We start from the raw sequence: 24,397 nt of genomic DNA, 5'->3' as shown, positions 1-24,397 counted from the left end.
AAATAAGTCAAAATCTCAAGATTTTTTTTTTGAACACAAATGTCCCCAAGTTACATAAGAAAACATATAATCTTTTATGAATACTGGTTCAAGAACAAGAAAGGACTTAAATGTCATGTATATTAAATGGGGGTTTGTTTGTTTGGTTTTGTTTTCAAAATTTTTCCTTGAATCTTCACTAATTTTTAGTTAAAATCCTGAGCAGATAAAACCTGGATAAAACAATTAATCCAAATCACTAGAAGTCATGTTAAAAAGATAACACATTTTTATCTGAAGATAACTGTAATGTTAAGAACTATATTCAAATATTAGACATGAAAATGCCTTCTACACAACTGCTTATTATACTGTTTGCCAGGACTAAGGTGGCATTTCAGGAAAAGGAAATTATTTAATTTCAACCAGATTTCTGTCCAGTTATCCACATATTCATGCTCCTGGACGCCACTTTGGAGCCCAGCTTATGAATTGATATTTGTTTAAGGAAAGAATCAGAGAAGTTCCTACTGCCAAAAATATTTAGGCTTAAATCAGCATTGCTGGCAACCCAAACTGACTAAAGTAGCTCACAAAATTACCTATTATTTATTGTCTATTAATTATTTTCCTTTTTTTTTTCATAAAGATCTATTTCTGAAAGCCATAGAGTTAACAGGAGTCTTCAATTTTATTAATGGAAAATAGCATGCTCAAAATATAGATCAGACCTTTGTATGGATAGCAAGAATATTCAACTAACATGCAAGACTGTAAGGATACAATGATGATTCTAGGATACATGGACTATTAATGTGCTTGTCATTCTTTCAGTCCTACAGGGCAGATTCCATGTTCCTCCATTTTCGTCCACCAAAGCACAGGACTGTACTTGAGCAAAAAATCTAATTTTAAAGTTTTTGTCAGATCTCCTAACCTCTAAATGAGTCTGTAGTTACAAATTGTTTAGCCAGTTCTAATTCCTTGTCACTCCCAACCTCTCACAGCGTTCACTCCGCTCCCCTGGCCAACCAGCCAAGTTTTCATTTCCTTTGTTGCTAAACGCCTTCTTCCTCCAAAATTCCTGCCGGGGAGCAGTAGGGTCACTGAAAACACAGGGGAGAAGGAACTGCTCCTCCTTCTCAGTCCCTGCTGCCAGGCCAGAGGAAGGAATTTGTTCCAGAAGAGGCTCATATTTAACCCTGTATGTCTGGACTGTGACACGATCAGATGCCCCTTGGGGCAAAGGTGGCGGAGGCCAAGGTGCACCATCCTGCAGGGTGGGGATCTTTGCAGGCTTTGAACAGCGAGCTCTACAAAGTCTCTACTGGGCAAACACAAACCCATGTCCAAAGGTTTATCACACACAACATTACCAAATTTAGATAAAAATGTAGAAAGTACTGTCCTGATAAAAAGCTGCACTTCTATGAATATTGGAATTCTGACAGTATTGAAGTTGTAGAGGTATTAAAATCCCCCTCAATCGTGTCTCCACTCATAAAACCCCACTTCCATAGTAAATTTGTGGTTTTGTTTTCTTTTCATTCTCCTCAAAGATGGTTAAGCCATTTTACTAAAATTAAAAAGAACAGAAAACAAAACACAGTCCAAGGCAGACACTGTACATGGAAAATGTCAATGGAAGAGATTTGCATTTAACAAAGGCATTTGAATCAGACAGCAACCTAAAATGATGGAAATACTGAGACACCCAACCACCCTCTCCATAAAAGCTGTGTCTTCTCTGAGAGCTATACCAAGCAAGGCTGCACAGAGAGTCAACTGGCATCAAGTTCCAATATCTGCACATGATGCCATTTTGGTAACACTTTCAAAGCAAACATTCAGCCAGACATAAAGCTCCAAGTTTGATGGCTCCTAATGTTGTTCTTGGCTTACACTTGAACTAAAATGATGTACATGCCTTTAAAAAACCTGAACAGGATGTATGCCATTTGCAGTTTGGCAGTTAATCGAGGATTTGACTTAGCACAAGAAGGAAGAAGAATGACGCAGACCAAAACTTCAGAAAACGTAACAGAAGTGGGAAATGTCTGAAATGCAATAAACTTTAAAGGGGAAGGGGAAGCATGGTAAGGGGGAACAGGAGCAAAAAAACATAGCATTTTTGTTTTAAAGAAGGGGCAATAAAATTCTTTTTAGACAATATACTTACTTTGAGGATATGAAAAAACTAAACTACTTCAGCCTTGGTACTTGACTTGAGTGACCCTTCCCTCCCAACAAATACAGGAGGTAGGGGAGAGATTGCACAGGGACAGGCTAGGGCACAGTTAGGCTTCCAGGCTAATTTGTCTACTGACTACACAAGGAGGTGACAGAAGCTCCTCTCTTCAGCTGTTAGTTTAAGTACTCTCCAATTTGGCTCACTTCCTCCTAGAAGCAAAATACTCCCCAAAAACCCACATGTATCTCACCAGAAGGGCAAATAAAAAAACCACTTAAAAGCACAAAATAAAACAAAACCACAAGTCTCTCTCACAAGTGAAGAAGTCCCTGCAGAGAGCAGAGCACAGTTCCAGGTAACACACAGGCAAAAGGTTCTCCCCAGCTCCAGCAAGCACAGCAAGTGCCGCCCAGTGCCTCAACAGGACAGAGGGCAACCGTAGCAACAGCAGCAATGAGCACACTGAAGCACTGAGTTGTCATGCCTGAACTTCTAAATTACATGACTAGAGTGACCACTGACTAATCAGATATGCTTTAAAATAATTCCTCTCTTGAATGTCTCTCATATAACCCCATCCTGGAACATGGGCAACTTGACTTGGGCTATAATCCAAGACTAACATTTGTATTCTTAATCATTTGCAGACTTTAGTTTTCAAAAAGTAGCACAACTCTATTGGACTATCTTAAATGAATTATACTAATTAAAACAATCTTGAGTTTCAAATGGTCTTCAAATACTTTCATCATCCTAGTCAAGTGGTTAGTCCTTTTATAAAATAATTGAACCTATACCCTTAAAATAACCCAATAACCAAGAGAAGGAAAACAAATTAAAACAGCAGAAATGGAATAGCAATTCTTACTTTAAGAAAATATGATTAAGAATCATAAGACAAAATTGGTTTTGTTCTGTTACGGTTTACATATCTACACCACCATACTGATATGTTGACTATATTTAAAATATTACTTAGTATATTGAAACTGCAAATACTTTGAATGTTTTATTTTACTGATTTTCAGTTAATATCATACATTACCAATTCCCCAACTACCTCTAGATGCTTCAATAAAAATACATTTATGCCTGTAAATGATTACATTGTATCTGCCTATTAAGAATTTGGGTACTTTGGTTGAACGAGTTTTCTTCTATTAAATTTTTTAGAGGCATTATAAAGCAAAAGAACCTTGTTTTAAAAAACCAGAAAATTTTGTTATTAAAAAACCAAACCAAACACACCAAAAATATTAAGTGCATGGGTTACTCCTCCTTTTTTAAAAGTTAAATCTAAGAATCTTCCTTTAATTTGTTTTGTTATCGTAGTGCCAATCAAAATTGGAAAATAAGTACCCTAACTGCTCCAGGGTCCTTGGAATTTCATCAGAATTCCTGAAGTAAAAGCCCATGCTTTGCAGCACCAACACAATAAATCCAAAGCTTCAAAATATTTCTGCAGCTGCTGCATTTATGTTGCAAAATGCATTAGACATGCAACAGTTACAACATTTTCAGGAAGCTCCTGCATTAGGCAGTTTGTTTACATGCATGCTGGAAAAAAGGCCAAGGTTTCTAAATGCACAGCCACATATCCAAGGCAGATCCAAGTGCTGTTTCAGCTCTTGGTCTAGCCACTGGCCTTGCTGCAGGAATCTGGAGGCCACAACAACCTGTGTTTACCTGCCATCCTTTTCATGACCTGGCAACCTCTTTCCCCATCCCACTGGGCATCCCGTGTATGCGCTATGTGTGTAGGTGACTAACAACACACAGATGGAAGTCACGCAGTTCCCTTCCCCTCAGATGGCCTGCAGGAAGAGCGGCAGGGAGAGGGTCACCACAACACTTCACAACCTTAGACACCACTGGGCACGCAGGGAACAGAGCAGGGCTGCCTAATTGCCCTGGGAGCAGTGGCAAATTGCCCTGAGCTTCCTTTCCTTACCAGGAGGACACAAGGAGTCACATTTACATGCAGACATTTTGCACACATGCAACACAATCCAAGGTCTCACAGACCACTAGTTTTACAATACAAGCAAAAATCAGCCATACAGTGCAGAATGAGATGGCCTGACCATCAGGTAACAGGGAGAAGCAGTGTTGTCGTGTACAGAATTTCCCCTAGGAAAAGTTCTGTGCCCAACCAGAAAGCCTTGGTACTGCCATGGGGAAACTACTCAACAGCATGGTGCTTTGGGTTGTGCTTTAGGCAGTAGGTATCTTCAAAAAGTATGTGGGAAATATTTTTTAAATTCCAGTTTGGCAATATCTTGAAGAAAAGTTAAAGAACATGGCCTATAAAGCTATTCTTTCATGTGAACCTACAAAATCACAACTCCAACCAATTCTGTTTAACTCTTCTTCTATCCTTCCATGTTGTTCTCACCCTGTATCACTATCACAGCAGAAAGTCTGAAGCAAAGCCTTTAACGTTTTATGTTTGACAACACTTTTCTATGAAATTCATTCAAAGGCAATTAAAAAATAAACTCAAACCACAAAAAAAGATCCTCCCACAAACTCTTTACTTACTCTTGCAGAGTTTCCACTCCTTTTTCTTTATATTGCAACTCCTGCTTCATCTGTGCCAACTCTCGTTTCAGCCTAGAAAGCTGAATAATACAAAATAATTAAAAGTAAAAATAAGTAACAGTAACTTCCACAATAAAAATAATTGGTTTTTAAATGCAAAATCTTAAGCTACTTTAAAGAACTTGAGGTGATAATTTCTCTTCTCTTTTTTTGCTTTAAAATTGTGCATTAAAATAACAGAAGATTTTCTTAAATATCATAAGGCACAATCAAAAAGCAGTCAAAATATTAATCTTTTAAAGTATAAATTTCCTCATTTATTCTATAAGGCTCCTTTCTCCAACAGTTTATGCTAACAGCTAACAAGTTTCAACCCATATAAATTTTCTTCTCCCTTTGTAGCAAAGACACCTCTCAACTGTCTTCAATTTTTCAGTCAACTTTAAAAAAGACAAAACATTCAATGCTGCTAATTTTTCAATCCAGGAAATCAAAATTAATGGCAGCAGAACTGGTCTCCCAGAAATGGCAGCCTGGCTTTCCACAGTTATTTTCATATTATCCTGTCCTCTCAACCCCCTTGACAATTATCTTGATCCAACTAGGAGCCTAAATCGAAAGTGACACAGCAAAGATGTTTCCAGAAACCTATTCTTGTGGTTTTATGGAAACCTGAGTAGGTTGTGCAGACCATGGAAGAGCCAAGCATGATCTGCAAAGAAAGAGCTTCTTGCCCTCCAAAGCTGACAGATAACTGAAGGCAACAGGGAGAGGAGAATGCAAGAGACAGCAGACAAATGAGGGGAATAGAGGTGTTTCAGTATGTGGTAATGAGGCTAACACTGAACGAGCCCAAAGAGGGGTGGGGATGGAAGAAAAAAGCTCTCTTCTCTGAAGCTACCAAACTCAGGATATTTTCTAGAATTTACCCAGAGTGCTTTTGATTTCCACATGTACCTCAGTAAATGACAAAATCATTACAAGATAGATTAAAAATAAAAAAGAGAGTAAAAAAATTAATTTTTCTTCAGCTCTATTCCAAGAGCAAGGGGCTTTGCATCAGTACCAGGCTACAAACCAGGACTGTCAGAGTCCCACCATTCTGCACAGCTCTCTCCCTTTCATCAAAATTCATAGCACGAGCCCCTAAGCATTATACCTCACTAGCTCCTTTAACACTCACCAAAAGTAAAATGAGAAAATGCATCCCTAATATCCTGCACACAAAAGGTTTATAGTGCCTATTTCATTCTATTTCCTGAAATAACTCAATGACTACACAGAGTCACTTGAACATAATATCGTATGTATGTAGTAGGTCATTTTGTTTAAGAGAAAGAGGAAAATAGTCATAAGTGAAAAACCTCGTTTCTTCAAATATTACTTAAATAAATAAGGCTTGTTTTCTTGTTTAGAATATGCTGACATTTAGAGTATGTAAAACAAGCAAACACTAGTCAGCATGTAATAAATATACACAGATAGAATAAATGCCTTTCAAGGGTGGCGAACAGGATTTATTTTCAGAGGCACTCATGTGAAAAGTGGCCACTACAACAACAGTAGAGCACTATCCTGCACGGACAAATATTTTTTAAAATACTTACTTATCAAAACCATGACTTTAGTTTTTTTAAAAATACATAAATAAGGAACATTTTTGTTACAGAACTGCCTATCGTTGTCAGAATACTTGAACTTCCGTCTCCTCATAAAAGAGCTCCGGCCAATCAGCTGAAAAATTCTATTTGGCCAATAGGTCTACTGAATTGTGAAGAGATTTCCAAATAAGTGGCTAAACCTGCAGTCCAACAGAACCTCACTGAAAATGGTTAAATAGTATGAAGACAGTGGGTTTGAACTGAAAGAATCTGGCTGCAGAGCATTTACTACTTGTGGCAGTTTGTAGAGAGAAAGCAATTTCTGAAAGTCTGGCTGAGCTTGCCTCTGACGTTTGTGACAAAAATGTTTGCATTTGTAACATGGAAAAAGCATTACTTCTCAAGTGAAATGCAGTTAATATAGAGCTACGGGTTAGAATTAAAAAGCACTTTTCAATACCACATTTCTTTTCATTTTATGCATGCCATGTTCAGTGTAAATGCTAGTAAAAGAAAAACAGACCCTCCCTCCCTTCCCCACGCCTAATTCATATTTTTACAAAATGAAAAAAGATTACTCACTCTGTCACGACGGCTGGCTATTTCTGCTTTAATCTGATACGGGTCATACTTGGTATTAGCTGAAAATCCAGAGAATGCTAAACAGATGAAAACCAGTATTTTACTTTTTTCTCCCTTTCTTTAATACAGTTGTTAAGATATGTCACTATTTGATAAACCATTTCATTAATTCTTTTTCTTACAAGTCATTATCCTCTGTGCTGAAGTACAACTGAAGATTTCTATTTGACCCACCTGAAACATTTTTTTCGTCCCAAACAACACCAAATATTGTATACAGCAGCACCGCTATTCCCTAAAAGCAATTAGCCTCTATGATAAGATGATGGCACCTACTGAAGTAAGCAATTTGTGTAATATTAGTAATTACTAGTTACTTTCTAGGTACACACAATTAACACTATGATAGGGACTAAAGTTTAAAAAATTATTATCAGAACAGAAGGCACAGCTAAGGAGAGAAGCTGCCTTCTAAAGCAACAGTGTGGGGAACTGAAATACAAACCAATCCTGGCAAGTGAGCTCTTAACACAGGGTATCTACAGTTAGGCAATGATTTCAAGCTGTGGCATTGTAAGCCAAAGCTCACACAGACAAAGTAAAGGTCCTAGAGGATAGATGGGGCTAGAGCAACCATGATTTATGGAGTGAGCCATTCAAGGCAGCACTGGCCCACTGAAAAATGCCTGGTATGTGAATGGATGGGGTTGTGCTGTCAGACCTTCCATCCTTTTGCAGAGTTGAAGGCTGCTGCACTGAAACCCATATCCATGTCTGGGGCTGCATTGGACCTTTTGACTCTTGAAAGAATACTGCAATGCCAAGGTCATGTTGAGCGTGCAGGAACTTGCCAAAAAGAGTAGTCATACCTGGACTAATTCTCTAAATCCAGGATTTTCTATGGATTTTTTTTAAACAGTGCTGATCACAACTGAGTCACAAAACTGCTGCATGGGCACCTCCCTGCCAACCCACAACCACTGACCTCACCTCCCACTCATGCACACGACACTGAGTCAATGGAAGCACCCACAAGCAAAGTGGAGAAAAACAATTTGTGAAGTCTTAGTTCTTTAAATGCAACAATTTGAAACAAGTGGAGGTAGAGGCAAAGATATTCACTATATAAGCATCCAACTTAGGCAATGTAATTGCACTCACATTAGAAGCCTAATATTTCTGTACAATAAAAGGAGAAACAAGCACACCACAATGGAGTGGAGGAGTCAAATTAAGAAAAACAAGTGGAGAAGAAGCTTTTAGGAATCTTGAGTTAACAGCATGATTAATCCCCAAATTGATATTTTTAAAAATTTTTAAAAATCATCTGAGTAATCAGTCCATCCCATTTTCTCAAAACCGATACTTATGACATTAAATCCAATATAAAATATATTAATGCATCTCTAAAAAATTAAAATATTTTTCCACCTCAAAACAAGCAGTTTTATGTAATTGCTCTTACAGATTCTCAGTATCAACTCCAGATATACCTACAAAACCTCAAACTATCAGAAGATTGAGAAACATAAATAAATTGACTAGCATTTGCTTTCATTACAAATAACCCCCAATTTTATCATTTTCAATCATATTTTGTTGCTGTTTCAAATAATTTGTTTTTCTAAGAGCTTCAAAAATATGAAACAGACAAGAGCTTGTCCCTAACTCTGAAAATTTGCTGAACATTCTGTGGATCCACAGGTTTCCCCTAAGCTGATGACTCCCTCCCATATTAAGTGGAAAATAATCTTTGCGTTTAGGAGTGCAGGTAGGCAGCTGATCCAGCAACATTCAGCCCTTTGTTGCCTTGCAGGAAGCACCACTACACCTGGCTCCAAGATGGGTAGAAATACCAGCTGGGATGTATGCCTGTTTAAAGTTACATCGTTTTTTAATGTTAACATTTATCCCCATTATATCTCTGTTGTAACAGACATAACAGGAATTGGAAGACACTGAATTGCAGAGTCAAAGAATAGCACCTCTCTGCTGCAGTCAGGACCTTCATTCAGAGAAGAATCAGGTGATGGAAATATGTCACACTATTTCTCACACCACATCTGGTGAAGGCAGGTATGTAATATCAAGAAAAGATAATAGATTATAAGATAAAAAGATAAAAGATAGTAAACTCACAGCTGGCATAGGAACGGCTGTCATCCTCACACATTTTGTGCAATTGTTGATATTCTTCCTGGGCTAGTTCGAAACGCTGCTGCTTTATTTGGTAAATCTCTTTCTTGGCATTGAGTGCCTCCTGGGCAACTATTAAATATTCCTTTAGCATGCGTTCTTGCTCCCTTCTCCATTGTTCCCTTGGATCCTCAATTTGTGTGAGCTCTGAAGAGAAAAAAGTAAAGACATTAAAATAAAATTATATGACACTTTGTGCCACCAAGTCCAAGTTATTTTTGTTAATGTCCATTTTTGACCAGCACACCTGACACTACAGTGCCCAAAATCATTCCAGCCAGGATGAGAAGAAGGAAGGATGCAGAGTGAAAGAACAGGAAAGGCTTTTCAAATATAAAAGGTATTTGAATGTTATTCTTTTCTTTACAAACCAGTGCAAACCCAAAGAAAACAGTAATTTGGCTCTAACCTTCCTTAATAGCCAACTTGAAAATTCCAAGAACTACCTAAAAAACCAGAACCACAAGGAAAAATGAAAGGTATCTCAATGCTTAACCCATAAGTCTATAAATAGCTGGAACTATCTTATGATACTGCATACAACTTCACAAGCATAACATCTTAAAAGGACAGAGGCTACCCTTACATAGTTAAGAAGAATAAGGTAATTCAACAGAGAAGTCAGCATCTTAGTCTCAAATCCATAAAGTTTTAAATCACTTCTTTTTTTTGTCTTAAGAAACAGCAGTCTGATGTTTTTCCTTGCCAGAGTTTAGAACAGTTTTTATTTAAACACAAACCAAAAACAGGTTTCCACAAAAAAAAATCTTTCCCATATCTATTGATTTTCAAGGTTATTACTTGCAAAACAATCTCTTTGCAGTTGCAAAGGCATTAGAGGATGACACACATTAAAATCCTAAAAAATTACTGGCTCATTTTGAGAGTTCTTGTTAGTCAGATAATATGTTTTACATGATGATGTCCATGTAAAGCCTTTTGTCTAAATGTAATGTTAATTTCTGATGACTGAAGCTCTACCAGTAAGAAGCTGCTGCAGACACAAGGTCAGTGTTCAAAGTAGTGGCAAAACCTGCAGCACAGTCAGGAGCTAAGCACCTAGCAATTTTTCCAAACTTAGTTTCTTACAAGAGATGAAAGCCAGTTATGTTTTGCATTAATCCTGGGTACATAATTCAGCATATTGGTACCAGTGATGAAATACAAAACTGTAGAAGATTGAGCACAACAGATTAAGAACTTTAATGGTGTCAAGGTCATGCTAGCAGCTGAGCATCTGAAAGCCATCTGAAAAGTATATAAACAAAAACAGAAAGCTCATCAAAGAGCAGTGCCTCCAACAGATTTGCAGATTAAGTTCCTAAATAACCTTTTCTCTAAACAGCTGTACCTTTCTCTTGCTGCAACTCCTCACATTGAAACAGTATAAAGATAGTGCCTACAGTTCTGCAATTTCTCCCCATTTTCCAGGGACCCCTTCGATTCCCTTCTGACTCCAGTGTCCTGAAAGCATCTCCTGTGCCAAGGACAGGATGTGCTTTGGCTTGTTGAGTTGCCATAAATCCTCCTCTACATGGAGGGCAAGCAGAATAAAACAAGAATTCTTACTGCTGCCTACCCTTCACTGAGGGCATTTCAATTTCCACTGCTACCTCATGTGTCCATAAGTACCTCTGAAACCTGTGAAAATTTTAATATTCCTAAGACTGCTAAACCCTCATGGAAACAATGAGAAAACAGTAAATATTTATAAAACAGATAGGCTTACTAGGATTCAGTTTTTGTCTTTGAATGGTTAATTATTAGTCCTAATCTCAATAAACAGCCCAGGGTAAGGTGTTACATTCTATTACACATTAAACTTCTGAGCTCCTATACTTCAGGGTACCACATGTCTCACAGAATTATTTCAGAAGCCTTCTGAAAAGCTAGCAGCATTCACTGGAGGTAGAAAACTTCTTTAGTGCCTGGGAAGCTCTGCTTTTTTCTGGTTTATGAAACTTTGCCCTGGATTTCTAAACAAGTTTGCCACATAACAAGACTAAAGCTACATTGTATGATAAAATTAACTTCCTTCATTTCTTTACAACCAATTAAAAAAAAACCACTATAGTAACTCAAGAACAGTCCCAGACAAATGCAGAGAATATATTATTCCCTCACTGGGGAATGCCCAACTGCTTAGAGGAGACTTCAAAGGCTCCCAAGACTCTGAGGAGGAGGGAAAGGAATTCTGTGGCTGGCAACCGCCAAGGTTTTTAAGCAATGGTTGGATAACAGCCAAGAGCAGCTTAGTAAGGGTGTCAACAAAGTACTGAATTTACAGAACAAGATGGAGATCAGGGTTGGAAGCACCATTGAGATTTACAGAAGATTCTTCTGTTCCTTGGTTTTTGTCCAGTTTAAATGGAAAACTATTGCCTAGAAATCTTTTTCTTGCTTCCTGGGTAAACAAACATAGCAAGAGACTTAGAAAAAAATCAGAAGTATTGCTGTTTTCTTTTAAAAGGTGCAAGGGCAAAAAGCTTAAGAGACTGCACAAAACATGAGAGGTCCCTGGTAAGTGTAAATGTAGAAAGACTCTCTTTGAATTATCCCTTGCATTTTCTCACAGTATTTCTTGACACTGAAGTACTTCTAACTGTTTTGTCAATTAACACAGAACTCCAAAGCTGCATAAAGAATTTAACCCAGTCAGCCACAAAAGGTAATCCAAATGTTTTCTGCTGAAGCTGCCATTCCAAGTGGTTTAGACATACTCATTTCAGAAAAACGTTTCTTCAGCTCCTACACCATCTCTGCCACTTGTCTGACACCACCTCACGATGCACATGATTGTCTACTCATTAGCTCTCAGTTCTACAAATGAAGTTTATGCAGTCTTGATTGGTAACTTTGATGTCCACTGTTTAAAAATTGGATCAAATGTCCTACTAATTTCTGAATAATAATTATCCAGCTATAATACCAACTCCATCTTCCCTCTTATTATAAATCTTGCTGGTATTAGCCTAAGGGTGACAAACCCATTTTACTGTGACGGTTGAATTACCATTTAGGATAATATCTGTGGGCAGCAAGCAATTAGTTATCATGAAAGAGACCAATTTTGCAACCTTGTTAATTGTTGAATGATTCCTTTTACTCAGTTCAGCACTGCCCGCATGAAACTTCTATCCCTCTGTTCATACATTAACTTTATTTCATACCTAATATGATTAGCTTTACTTTTCCATACCCATTAACATTCATCTTTTCTGTCTACCCACTGATCATTTGGGAACTCAAATGCTCTTTGCAAAGACTCTCTTCTACAATTTTTGCTCTCAACTGCACAGAAAAAAATGCAAGCCAGATCTTACATGCCTACAATGATTAATATCCCTTCTGTAAGTTCAAACTTGAAGTATGTGGTAAAGCTGCTAATAATAAAAGTCAAAAAGCACAGGGAAGCTCTGTTTTTGCATGTGATGCTGGTTGTTATTTCTATCACAGAGGCCTATCAGTAGCTTTTTTAAGGCACAACATTGCAACAGGAATTCATGTTCTACTCATTTTCTGCACGGACTCTAAACCCATCTGCAAATTAAAAAAAAATTAAAAAGAGTTGGCAATACTTTCATTTTTTTAAGAAGATATACATTCATGCACATACTTTGGTGTAAGTGCACTCCATTACTGTACTCAAATGTCATCCTCACTTCTTACTAAATTTCAACATTACTAAAGTTAGCATGACAGCAATACTTAAACTAATACTTTTTTTAAACACAGAGTTATTGTAAGAATTATCTAACAGTCTGTATTTATTGCCTTTGAATTTTCTTGTCTATCTATCCTTGTGATTAATGTATTAACAGCTGTTTAAAGTTTATCATTTAGTTAATGATCTTTGTTAAATTTCCCAACAAACAAGTACCTGTATAGGTCAAACAATACCATGGGAACATTTGTTATTATGTTGTTTAGGTTTTTTAAAGCAAGTAATTGTAAAACCACAATACACAAGCAATTCCAATGATGGCTGGAAGCCCAAAATTATTATTACACTTGGATTTTTTAATTGACTAGATTTCAAGTAGATAGTATTGAGGTTGGTTTTTCAGATTGTACTATTTACCATTGCTGTGACAGCCCTTGTAACTACTTTCTTCTTTTCTTAGTCCCCACCAACGGCCAATTCCCACAATACTGAAAGCATTCACTCAATGGCGATAAGAAGCTTAATGATAGCACAACAGTAACAGCAGCAGCAGTACAAAGCTATAAAGATAAGACATTTTGTTAAAAGTAGAACTGGCAAATGTGCCACAGTGATGATACAAAGCTCAGCGATAGTCCAAAAGGGAAAGCATTCAAAATTAGTTTCCAAAAGGCACATCTGTTGTCTTTTTGATAGCATTTTGTACTGTATTAAAACATAAAATATATACTGCTTAAGCAAGAATGAGATTAATGTATTTCACAGTGCTTCTGTTTAAAAATCAGCACACTTCTCTCAGAATGTATTTTGGTTTTCAATCTAGAAGAGTGAACTATGGATGACTGGAAAAATGGGAAATGTAAGAATATAACACAAAGATCTTTCTGACATATGACAAAAAGCAACAACAAAATTACTAATACTTCACAGTATGACCAAGCAAACCAAAATACTTTGATACACTATAGTCCAATCATAGGTTTGTAAAATTTTTTACAAACGAAATTCTTTACAATTATGCCCCCATATGAAAGATAAGGAAACACATTCTGCAAGAAATTATTTGCATACATTTTCTCACTGTAGCATGAGTTGTATAAATGGCATAAGAAGCAAAGTTAGTGGCAAGAGTAAACACCAGCTTGCTAGCATTCCTCAAAACAATCACATATCTACTCACGATTTATGTGGTCCATATAATAAACTCCAATCTGTTGATCGTAAACAGTTTCCCATCCTAAAGGAAGTTCATCACCAACACAGTCCGCAAACGTCAAAGGCTTTGTAATCCTATAAAAATAAAAATAACACAAATAAATACAAAAAGGTGCAGAGTTTACAATTACATGTTTTGAAGATACCTTCACCAGTTGATCAAAAACTAGTTATGCTATTTAGGAATGTGCTGATAATTACAAACATACAGTTTCAAAATAAATTTTCATTTAAATATGCTGACAGATACTCCTCAAACAGGTAAGACAAGCTTCTCCCCTCTAGTTTCTATGTATAACAATTTAATTATAGTGGCATGCAGTCCTGCCAGTTCTTCTCCCATACTGCAAAGAACACAAATGTGCAGCTGGAGTTCACCACTGCTGAAACTACTAGAAGCTTTATAGGTTTTAATGTCTTTCTGGTGACAATGTAGTATAATTGCTTGTCTTCAAAAAAACCCATAAAATTCAAGACAGACTTATATAACAGTCTTCCTCTTTTCAATTATGCATTTCCAACTATTAACGATATTCTCTTGGTCCAGACATATTCACATTACTTCCTCTCCCTCAAAAAGAAGACAAACAAATGTCTTTGAAAAATTCTGAAGCAATTAGACCAGAAATAGTAATTAATAAGTAACAGCATTACTATCTAGCAGCTTAAAATATCACAGCCCTTGCTAGACAAAGTCTTAATAGATCAGTGGACAACAGAAAACTGAAACAGCCTTTTCAGTGTTGACAGGGACACTGAAAGTAGTCAGTTCCATATTATATAGAAAGACTCTAAACCAACACTGCTCTAGAACAGCAATATATATATAAAACTTGATAGAATAAATGATAGAAATATAAAGGCCTTTACACTCAGTCCAATCATGTTTATTACCCAAAAATTAATTTTAATTTTTACTTAACCCCCAGAACAATGTTTTCCTCTAAAAGCTGTCACAAAATTCATTTACTGAAAAGCTACTAATAAAGTAATTTCAATTACACATGGGATATAGATATAACAGCTTCCTCACATATTTTTTGAGGCACTTCTAATTCAAGGTGGCAACTTTGCAAACATTAAATACATGCATTAATTTAGGGACTGACTTAAACTGAGCATAATCTATAGCATTATACTCTGTTGTATTTCCCCTTGTATGTTGCAATACCCAATAAAGGTTTTCTGACACCAGATTGGGACTATGCTTACAAATACACTGCTGAACGGAGAGACCATTAGGACTCATAATTGCCCTTCATCTGATAACACTTATATAGCATAGTAACTTAGTCTGAGCCAAAGTATGTCTGTCTTTGAACTTGGAAGTCCTTTTCCATCCCAAAATAAAACCAACCAGAACAATTCAGCGGTAAAGACTTGAAATGATGGAAATACTACTACAGCTTTATTCTAGCTAGTCCAATGGTGTAGTAAGTACATCATTTAATCACCAACAAACACAAAACTTTGCACACAGCACACAGCAAAACTGCATTTACCTGCCTCCTGAAACTATTTTACAGTGACTGGGATTACATTGTTCAAAATTAACTGCAGTAGAATAATTTTAAAAACTTCCTTACTTGTTTCAATGTTGTGTTTCAACAGCGCTGCACAACAGTAGAAAGATTCAGACTATTCAGACTATTCAGGTCAAATAATAGCTTGATCCTACTTAGCTGATTCTCCAACAGGTATAAACAGTTTAACAAGATGTACATAAACTTGTGCACCACTATTTATAGTAAAAATTTTCCATTGCTGACAAATATGTAGTTTACATCATGCAGTCATGCAAATCCAAAGATGCTCTATTCAAGAAAGAAAATGTTACTAGGAACTGACATAAGCACTCTCATTAATTCCTTTAGCAGTCAGGCAGACCAGATATTGCCAAAATACTCCTGCTCTCCCTGGAATCCAGTCAAATATTAAACATACAAAGTGCAGCATTTTTTCCTAAACTCCCATGGTCTTGTTCTGAAGACATAATGTTTACAATTTCTCAAAGTAGTCTAGACATCAGCTCCTAAATTACTGCACTATAGACAAGATTTTCTTTGGAATGAGTTATGAGACTTGCTTGCTTGTTACACAAACATACCCTCACCCTTTATTCATAAGTAAAACCTGCACATGATACTCTAACCTTTCACACTACAAAAACTTTAATTCAATGCTCTGTGATCCCGCCAGGACTCAGACTTGCAGAACAAGGACAATGTTCACTTTTTGGAAAAGGAAGACTGAAGAAAACCAATGCATCTGGTCTAACCAGTTTTCATTACAGTGTTATAAAAGCATGTGTGAACAGTTTAATTAGTAATTTTGAAGGAAAACTTGTAGGGAAAAAAAAAACCCAACACATAAAAAGCTATCTTCCAGATATTCAGACCATTATTAAGTTGATGTTGCTCATTTTAAACTATAATCAAAGTTGCTCCAAATTGGATTCCCTTCAGACAAAGCACAATGTCACATTGATTCAATCCAGTCACATTTATATCTATGTAGTTGGACCTTCAGCCAAAGACACAAAAATAAGAATTGGAAGTTTCTGCCTGTGTTTTGCACTGTTTGATGAAGTAAACTGAAAAAATACCTTCCTGGTTTAAGCAGCACAACTCTGAGGACAATATTAGTTTCTTGCCAGTTAAGGAAACTAGGCTTTTTCAGAATAACAAAGACAAAATGGAAGAGATGCAGATATCTACATTGGAGGTCAGCCACAAATTACAGCAGTTGACTGTTGAAATTAAGTATCTTCTGGAAATACTGTTTTACCCTCTGGGTTTCTTTTTAATTAGCTTAAATTCTATAAAACAGAACAGACCCTTTCTACTTTTTTATGAAGAATTGTACAAGGTACATTTGTTAAAACATTTCAATGTATTGAAATAAAGACAACAGCTTTTCAAAGCACTATAAAGATAAAGACACAACAAAAATGCTGCCATCTTTGGTGAAACAAAAACCAGGGCTGTCCTGAATTGTGCTAACCTCACAGAAAACCTCAACCTTTAAATAATAAAGCAAAGCTTCTCGGTCCAAAGAAAAGACATACTTCACATCTCCAAAGCACAGTTTCACAGACAGAGTAGGGCAACTTCATTGACATAGACCTTCAAAACCAGAACCAGATCACTAAAAACACAAGGCTTTGGAAAATATTAGATAAGATCCCCAGTCTTCCCATCGCCCTGATGCCACATTAGAGGACCCTGGCTGCTTGAATTCCCTAGGTCTAATTGAGTAAAACTTCCCCTGGAAGGAACTAAATAAAGACAAACACAGCCTGTTTTTCCAAGATCTTGAACAGGAAATCGAAAAGGTGTTCCAAAGTAGAAACATTACTAGTTGTAAACTAGTGCCCTCCTTTAACCAATGCCTAGACACCTAAATTACATACACAGTCATCCCACCTTTCAAACTGGGCCTGTATTAAGGGAAAAGCACTAACCATGAGGGCTAATTATGAAAAAGAACCACCAGGTTCTGAAGAAAAGTCACTGTCTGTAGGAGACAGAAAGAAGAATGCAAGAACAGCAGCTGTCAACAGTGGTTTTAATTTTGTTTCTGATTTTGGTCAGGTCCAACGGCAGCAAAAGATATCTAATAAAATTTGATACACCTCCACAAACAACTAGGAGAAAAATTTCCTTAAACCTGATCTCAGTGTGAATTGCCATCCAATGGGATAGATGTTTTTGCCTGACAAATGCAGATACAGAAACTATATTACTAATTTACTAAGAAACTGCATTAATTCACATTAGAGATATAAAGAACACCATGCAATTTAAAAATGAGTAATAGAAAAAGAAAAGAAAACTAGAAAAGAATTAGTAATCTGATAAATCTACCAATAGTTTCTCCAAAGAAAGTACTATGCCAAGTGTATTATTGAAGTGTCACAAGGCAAGAAAGATAAAAGGCAAAATGAGAAATCATGCACATACTTTAAAGCTTTCAGTCAATGTTTTTTTTCTTACCTCCTTTCAAATGTGAATTCAAGCTACAGATACTGTTACAAAGTTCAACTAACCCTCTGGTCTTGTACCATGGTTCTTATTCCCTCCAACTGCACAGAGAGGAAAAAAAAATTCCAAAAAATCCCAAACAAACCAAACCAAGAAACTGAGAAGGAATGGAAGATTTTTTTTTCTTTTCTTTTTTGTCATTTCACAGACACTGGTAAGAAGAGTTGCTTACAGTGAGGGGGAGAATGGGAGGATTGTTATTATGTTGTTTTTAAAAGTTACACCGCAGTCCTGAAGGCACTTCTTCGACATCTTCCACCACCATAGCTCTGGCCTGGGCAGCACGACCGTCTCTGCGCAACAGGGAAGGGTCACAGCTGTGCCGTGACTCCGAGCAGGCTGCCCTCCCCAGCAGGCACTGCCCGAGCAGGGCAGGCACACACTGCCCAAAGCACTGCCCGAGCAGGGCAGGGACACGGCAGGGACACACTGCCCAAAGTCATTGCCCGAGCAGGGCAGGGACACACTGCCCAAAGCACTGCCCGAGAAGGGCAGGGACACGGAAGGGACACACTGCCCAAAGCACTGCCCGAGAAGGGCAGGGACACGGAAGGGACACACTGCCCAAAGCACTGCCCGAGCAGGGCAGGGACACGGCAGGGACACACTGCCCAAAGCCACTGCCCCGAGCAGGGCAGGCACACACTGCCCAAAGCCACTGCCCGAGCAGGGCAGGGACACGGCAGGGACACACTGCCCAAAGCACTGCCCGAGCAGGGCAGGGACACGGCAGGGACACACTGCCCGAGCAGGGCAGGGACACGGCAGGGACACACTGCCCAGCTTCCCCCGCAGGGCAGAAGAGGCACAGTCAGACCCACGCGGCCTCGCCCCGGCAGCACACCGCAGTCGGGCACGGGCTGCTCGCAGCAAATGCCGCCACGAACTCCAGATACGCTGTTACAGCACCCTGGAGTACACCATGGTCTTCCTCTTCATCTGTCCTCCATCCACTCAGCTCTCTGCAAGCAGCCAAGTCATAAAAATGAACTGGATTTTGAAATAAAGTTTGGCAAATTACATACCAACTGCTTAGTCAAAAGTACAACAAAGTTCACCAAACTATATGTGTCTTCTTAAGATACAAGCTTCTTTTAAGCTTTTTCTTAATCCAATTTATATGTCTTCATTTAACTATGTGATTGAACCTCAGACTCTGAATAAAATAACTCACTGAACATCTACTCAATTCTTCATTAAAATAAATCCACAATACAGATGGCCAGACTGAAACTTACATAGAAGAAATTGTATGCTCAGGACAAAGATTTAAAGAAGGTAACATGTACAGAGTCATTGCTGGGATACATTTCCCTTGGGGAAAAAATAACGGTACCCTGCAGCAAGGAAATAACAGCAGTAACTCTTCCAAAGGTCACTTGAAATTCAGTCTTTTTAAGACCACACTGTATTTTGCACCTATTTATGTTGTTGTTATTATTATATTTCATTATTTTCTTTTTTTTTTCTCAACAGCAAATAAACTGACAACACAGTGCCAATACTGTTCAATCAGTGTATTTGCTTCAATTTACAGTAACACAAGCCAACACAGCATAAATCAATGTGCAAAACACAAGGCACAGGATGGCACTAGCTGGCCATTTGTACAGGAATAAATCAACATCTTGAAGTGTGAGGAAAATGTGTGATCACTATCAGACCATTTTTTAAATTTTAACCCTCAGCAATGAGTTTTTGTGATGTAAAAGGTATGTAAAGCTACACAGGTAAGAGAGAACCTATACAATTTGTTGACTTACAAGAAATAATAGCAACTTGCATTGTCTATAAGCACCCTCTTACCTTTCACTACTCTAGAAAAACTAAACCTTTACAAACAAGCAACAATAGTCAAATAACATACTTTTGTTTTTACCCTTTCTCATAATCTCCAAAACCGAAACAGCTGAAAAAGACTGGCTTAGTATGTTGAAACATAAAATGCAATGTCCAATTGCAGCTCTCACATAACTTGTCTGGCTGCTCAGGAACTGCTGCTGAAACACTTCCACAAAAGCAGCCAAGTCTTCCAGCAGCTATCCATTTCTTAACAGCAGCTATGATCCATATCCAAAATCAGAACAAATATTATGGGAAATACTTGCTGAAAATATTTCATGTACACAATGAAAATGCCTTTCTCAAAAATCATAACCAGGTTAAAAGTCAATGCTTTTAAGAAAAGTATTTTTGTATCTGCAATTTATTGTGGTTTTTACAGAGGATAAACAATAAAAAATGGGCAGAAGGGTTAAGTAGGACTATCTATGAATTCTTTAAAACTTATTTAGTTTGTGTACACATAGATAACCTGAATTGACCAGCAACTGTACAAAGCCCCCAGCCAAATCCTAAGATTAGCATTGGGCAAAGATAATTGTTGGAGGATCTGGCTGGAGAAAAGCAGACTGGACAGCAGATTACTTGACATCTAGACCAGAAAAAAGACAAAAGTATATATGGCACCTGGGTATAAACTGTAAGAGGAAAACAGTATGGATGTGTGGCAGAGAAGACAGCTAAAAAGGGGAAATTAGGAAACTACAGTTTCTGATTTCAAATTGCACCTTCAAACTGATTCCAAAACTGATTTCAAATTCCAACTTCATATTGAATATGCTCTTTGCTAGAAAGAGTAACACACAAAATATTTACAATTTTTCTTTTGCCAGTGCTACTCAAAAGTCCCTATTTACAAGATCTTTTCAAGGACTTCCATAATGTGTGAGACTCCAAAAAAAAAAAAAAAACCCTAATACCAAATTAATAAAATTAATAAAATAAAACAATAAAGAAAATTTAACAGAGAATTTCAAAATTCGAGAAGCAATCTGGATTCTTCCACTTGTGTAAGAAGCCTAAGGTAACATTACATGTGTCTGGACACAGCACAGCTTTAGAGTAAGCAAGTGCTCTAGTTTCACTGATTCTGAACCAACATTTATAACTTTTCTCCATAATCTGTGCACAGTAGCATTTTCCAATTACATCTGATTGATAATCAATGTCCCAGTAAGAAAAGGCCAGGCAACATAGTTATGCATTTATTTGTTTCATCCTGCAAATCACAACTCTGATACCTTCTCTTGGAGACAAGCAAATCATCCAGCTGTCAGATTTCTATGTCCTCAGAATACACTAAAACCATTTCTATGTTCACTTCTGTCTAACAAACTGTTTGACAGTTGTAACCTTAGTTTTGCAAAGATTCCTTTGGTTTGAGAATATAAATTTCCAGCCAGCTTATTTGACCACGATCTGGCCCATCAGTTAACTAAACTATTGTAGAAGAGTCAGTGGGAGAGGCAATAAGTGCTTCACCCTTACACAGAGTGTGTATGTGCTTGTGTATAAGTGTATGCCTATACACAGAAAATTATTCACTTCCGATTGCCAGTGACAACTTCTGTATGCAACTATCAGATGAGGAGGAAACACCTGCACTTTTCCAATGGAAGTCACCCGAGCAAAGGTGAAAAAGTGCATCTGGCAAGATCTTACCAGCAAGTTCTAAGTAATAAGCATTTTGCACATGAACAAGAATCATGGAAGGCATTCAAAGCAGGAAGAAAATGTAGCAGACAGGAAAACAGTCCCCAGCAGAAAAATGCAATATAAAACTCCAAATTCAAGTCCATGAAGCTCCACGTGTTTAGAACAAAAGGAGGTACGAAAAGAAGCTTTGCATCTCAGTAAGAAGTACTGAGTCTTAAATGCTGCAAGACACTATCGTGTAGTCGAATACTTCCTGAGGACTCTTGCATGATCACTCGAAGCTTACATCAAAACAGATTAGAACATCCTCACTATTACATTGCCAGTAATTTCACTATCAGTTTATTAAAATATGTTGGCTATCACTAGTACTGCTTACTAGTGCAGTAAATAAGTAAAAGTCTAAAGTTCTTCAAAACTGTCTGCCCATCTACTACTATGTTCTCTTGCTAACTCAGGTGTCCTATATTCAGAAAGATTACACCAGCATTAACTATCTTGTTGGCTTTAAGTCTGACCTTTCTAGACTAAACTTTTCTTCAAATTTTTGATGTCTACATGATTATCCCAAACATTATGGCAAAGATTTTTCTACAACTTTCTAACAGCCAGTGGTAATTCAAGTTTCTGTACATTTATAATGGCTATATTTTTAAGGTTGAAGGTGTTCCTCTCCTTAAATTTATCATTCTTCTTTACCAATTATCCAGATTGGAAATAACTATATATATATGTGTGTGCAACACAAGGGATTTGTCCACACAATGTATTGATTTAATGGTCTAAACACCATTCAAGTGTTAAATGACTGAAGCTTAACTTAAGACATTCTTCAATAAAGAAAGCACTGTGAAACATTTTTGTGAACTCTTTAAACCACTTTATACAAGTCTTAGCAACACAGAAAATCTTATATTAACTGGTAGCCTTTGGGCTTACTAGAAGACAAGTAGTTGAAGACACATAGAGGTTAACTTCAGAGTCTTGGAGTATATATGCAATTACAACCCAATGGATGCAGGACTGGAAGGGATACAATCAAGTTCACAGACAATACAAAACCGGGGGGAGCTGTTGACTCCCTCAAGGACAGAGAGGCCCTGCAGAGAGACATTGACAAATTAGGAGAGATGGGCAATCACCAACTGTATGAAGTTCAACAAGGGAAAGTGCCAGATTCTGCACCTGGGATGGGGCAACCCTGGATGTATGGACAGACTGGGAAACGAGAGGCTGGAGTGGTGCTGTGGAAAAGGACCTGGGGCTCCTGGCCAATGGCAAGTTGAATATAAGTCAGCAGTTCCTGGGCAGCCAGGGGGGCCAACTCTGTCGTGAAGGGCATCAGGCACAGCATGGCCAGCTGGGCAAGGGAGGGGATTGTCCTGCTCTGCACCTGGGTGGCCTCATCTTGAGTGCTGAGGGCAGTTTTGGGTGCTGCAATGTAAGAAAGATACTAACAAGCATCTAACGGACAGCAACAAAGATGGTGAAGGGCTTTGAGGAGAAGCCATATGAGAAGCACTGTGGGCACTTGGTCTGTTCAGCCTGGAGGAGACAGAGACCTCACTGCTGTCTACAGCTTCATTGTAAGGGGAAGAGGATGGGCAGGCACTGATCTCTCCCCTGTGGCAACCAGTGACAGAACCCAAAGGAATGGCCTGAAGTTTCATCAGGGGAGGTTTAGGTTGGATATTAGGAAAAGGTTCTTCCCTCAGAAGGTGGTTGAGCACTGGAACAGGCTGCCCAGGAAAGTGGTCACAACATGAAGCCTGACACAAGAATATGCTTCTAGAAGCATCTGGACAGTACTCTTGGGCATATGGTGTGACTCTTGGAGATAGTTCTATGCAAGGCTGAGAGGTGGACTCTATAATCCTTGTGGGTCCCTTCCAACTCAGCATATTCCATGACTCTGTGAAAATCTCTCTCATACACTAAGAAGGTCCAACATTCTGAAAACATGCAAACAAACATCAGCTAAAGAGATTTTTTTATTTCTGTAGTCTGAAAAAAACAATGTTTTAGAAAAGCCTATAGCTAATGTTCCCCTACAGGTAAATTGAAGTTTAATGACACTAGAAACAGACATCCGTATGTCTATATGCACAAACAAGCCTAGCACTACTCTCAGTGAAAATTTAGTTAATCTGATGTTTTAAAATATTTTAAACCTCAATCCTCAAAAAAAACTTACTATACTTGGAGTATATTCAATTAAGTTTTACTGGAATTATCTTCATAAAACTATTTGCACCAATAAATATTATTCAATTATATTAATAAAAAAGAAAACGTATGTTAAAAGTCACCAGAAACCATTTCTAGAGAAATTAAGCAGAAACTGACAAACAATGGAAGGAAAAAGTAAATGCAACTGGCCTGAGTATAAAAAAAACCAGTTGGAAAAATACATATTCAAGAGACCATTCTTTTCAAGTCTTGGAACAAAGTGATGTGTAGATAAGTGCCAAAAGAATATGTATACCATGACTTCACATACATCCTATTCAAAACAAATTGTGAGGTAAAATAGTAAACAAAGGCCTCACACCCAGAAAAGTCCACAATGCCAGCTAATATTAGAAATTTAAGACAAGAGTTTCTCATTTAATCTTTCAAAACAGCTTTTCTCCTCCTTGTCTTCCAACACACTTGAAAACGTGTTATATTAATCCTGTGTTTTTCCTGAAAGTACCACATATGGCATTTTTCAAACATGTTCAATTATCACATCCCTGGAAATTTTATGGACTCTTTTGTACCATATCTGTTATGTCCTCTAACATGCTGCTGAGCTGTACTGACTTTGCCTGTAAAGCAGAGAAATTTTGCCTTCTAAAAGGCCACAGCTCTGGCTTCAAGTCCCTCTCAGTGGAGTGGGTGTCCA

At 37.7% G+C, this 24,397-nt stretch overlaps 1 protein-coding gene across 4 annotated transcripts in view; it reads right to left on the bottom strand.

The window, feature by feature from the left end:
• The window catches only part of WWC3 (WWC family member 3), a 96,594-nt gene that overhangs the window by 45,909 nt on the left and 26,288 nt on the right, over positions 1 to 24,397 (bottom strand). For all 4 annotated transcript variants that reach the window (XM_012569623.5, XM_030280648.4, XM_002188716.7 and 1 more), the window contains exons 2-5: positions 13,935 to 14,044; positions 9,034 to 9,237; positions 6,895 to 6,971; positions 4,712 to 4,791 (exon numbers count right to left, since the gene is read on the bottom strand). In XM_012569623.5, the coding sequence (XP_012425077.3) occupies positions 4,712 to 4,791; positions 6,895 to 6,971; positions 9,034 to 9,237; positions 13,935 to 14,044 (471 nt within the window). The remainder of the gene's footprint in view (positions 1 to 4,711; positions 4,792 to 6,894; positions 6,972 to 9,033; positions 9,238 to 13,934; positions 14,045 to 24,397) is intronic.

Source organism: Taeniopygia guttata, chromosome 1 (assembly GCF_048771995.1).
Source record: "Taeniopygia guttata chromosome 1, bTaeGut7.mat, whole genome shotgun sequence".
NCBI lineage: Eukaryota > Metazoa > Chordata > Aves > Passeriformes > Estrildidae > Taeniopygia > Taeniopygia guttata.
Note: the sequence above shows the minus strand (reverse complement) of the source record. Positions and strands in the feature narration are given on the sequence as shown.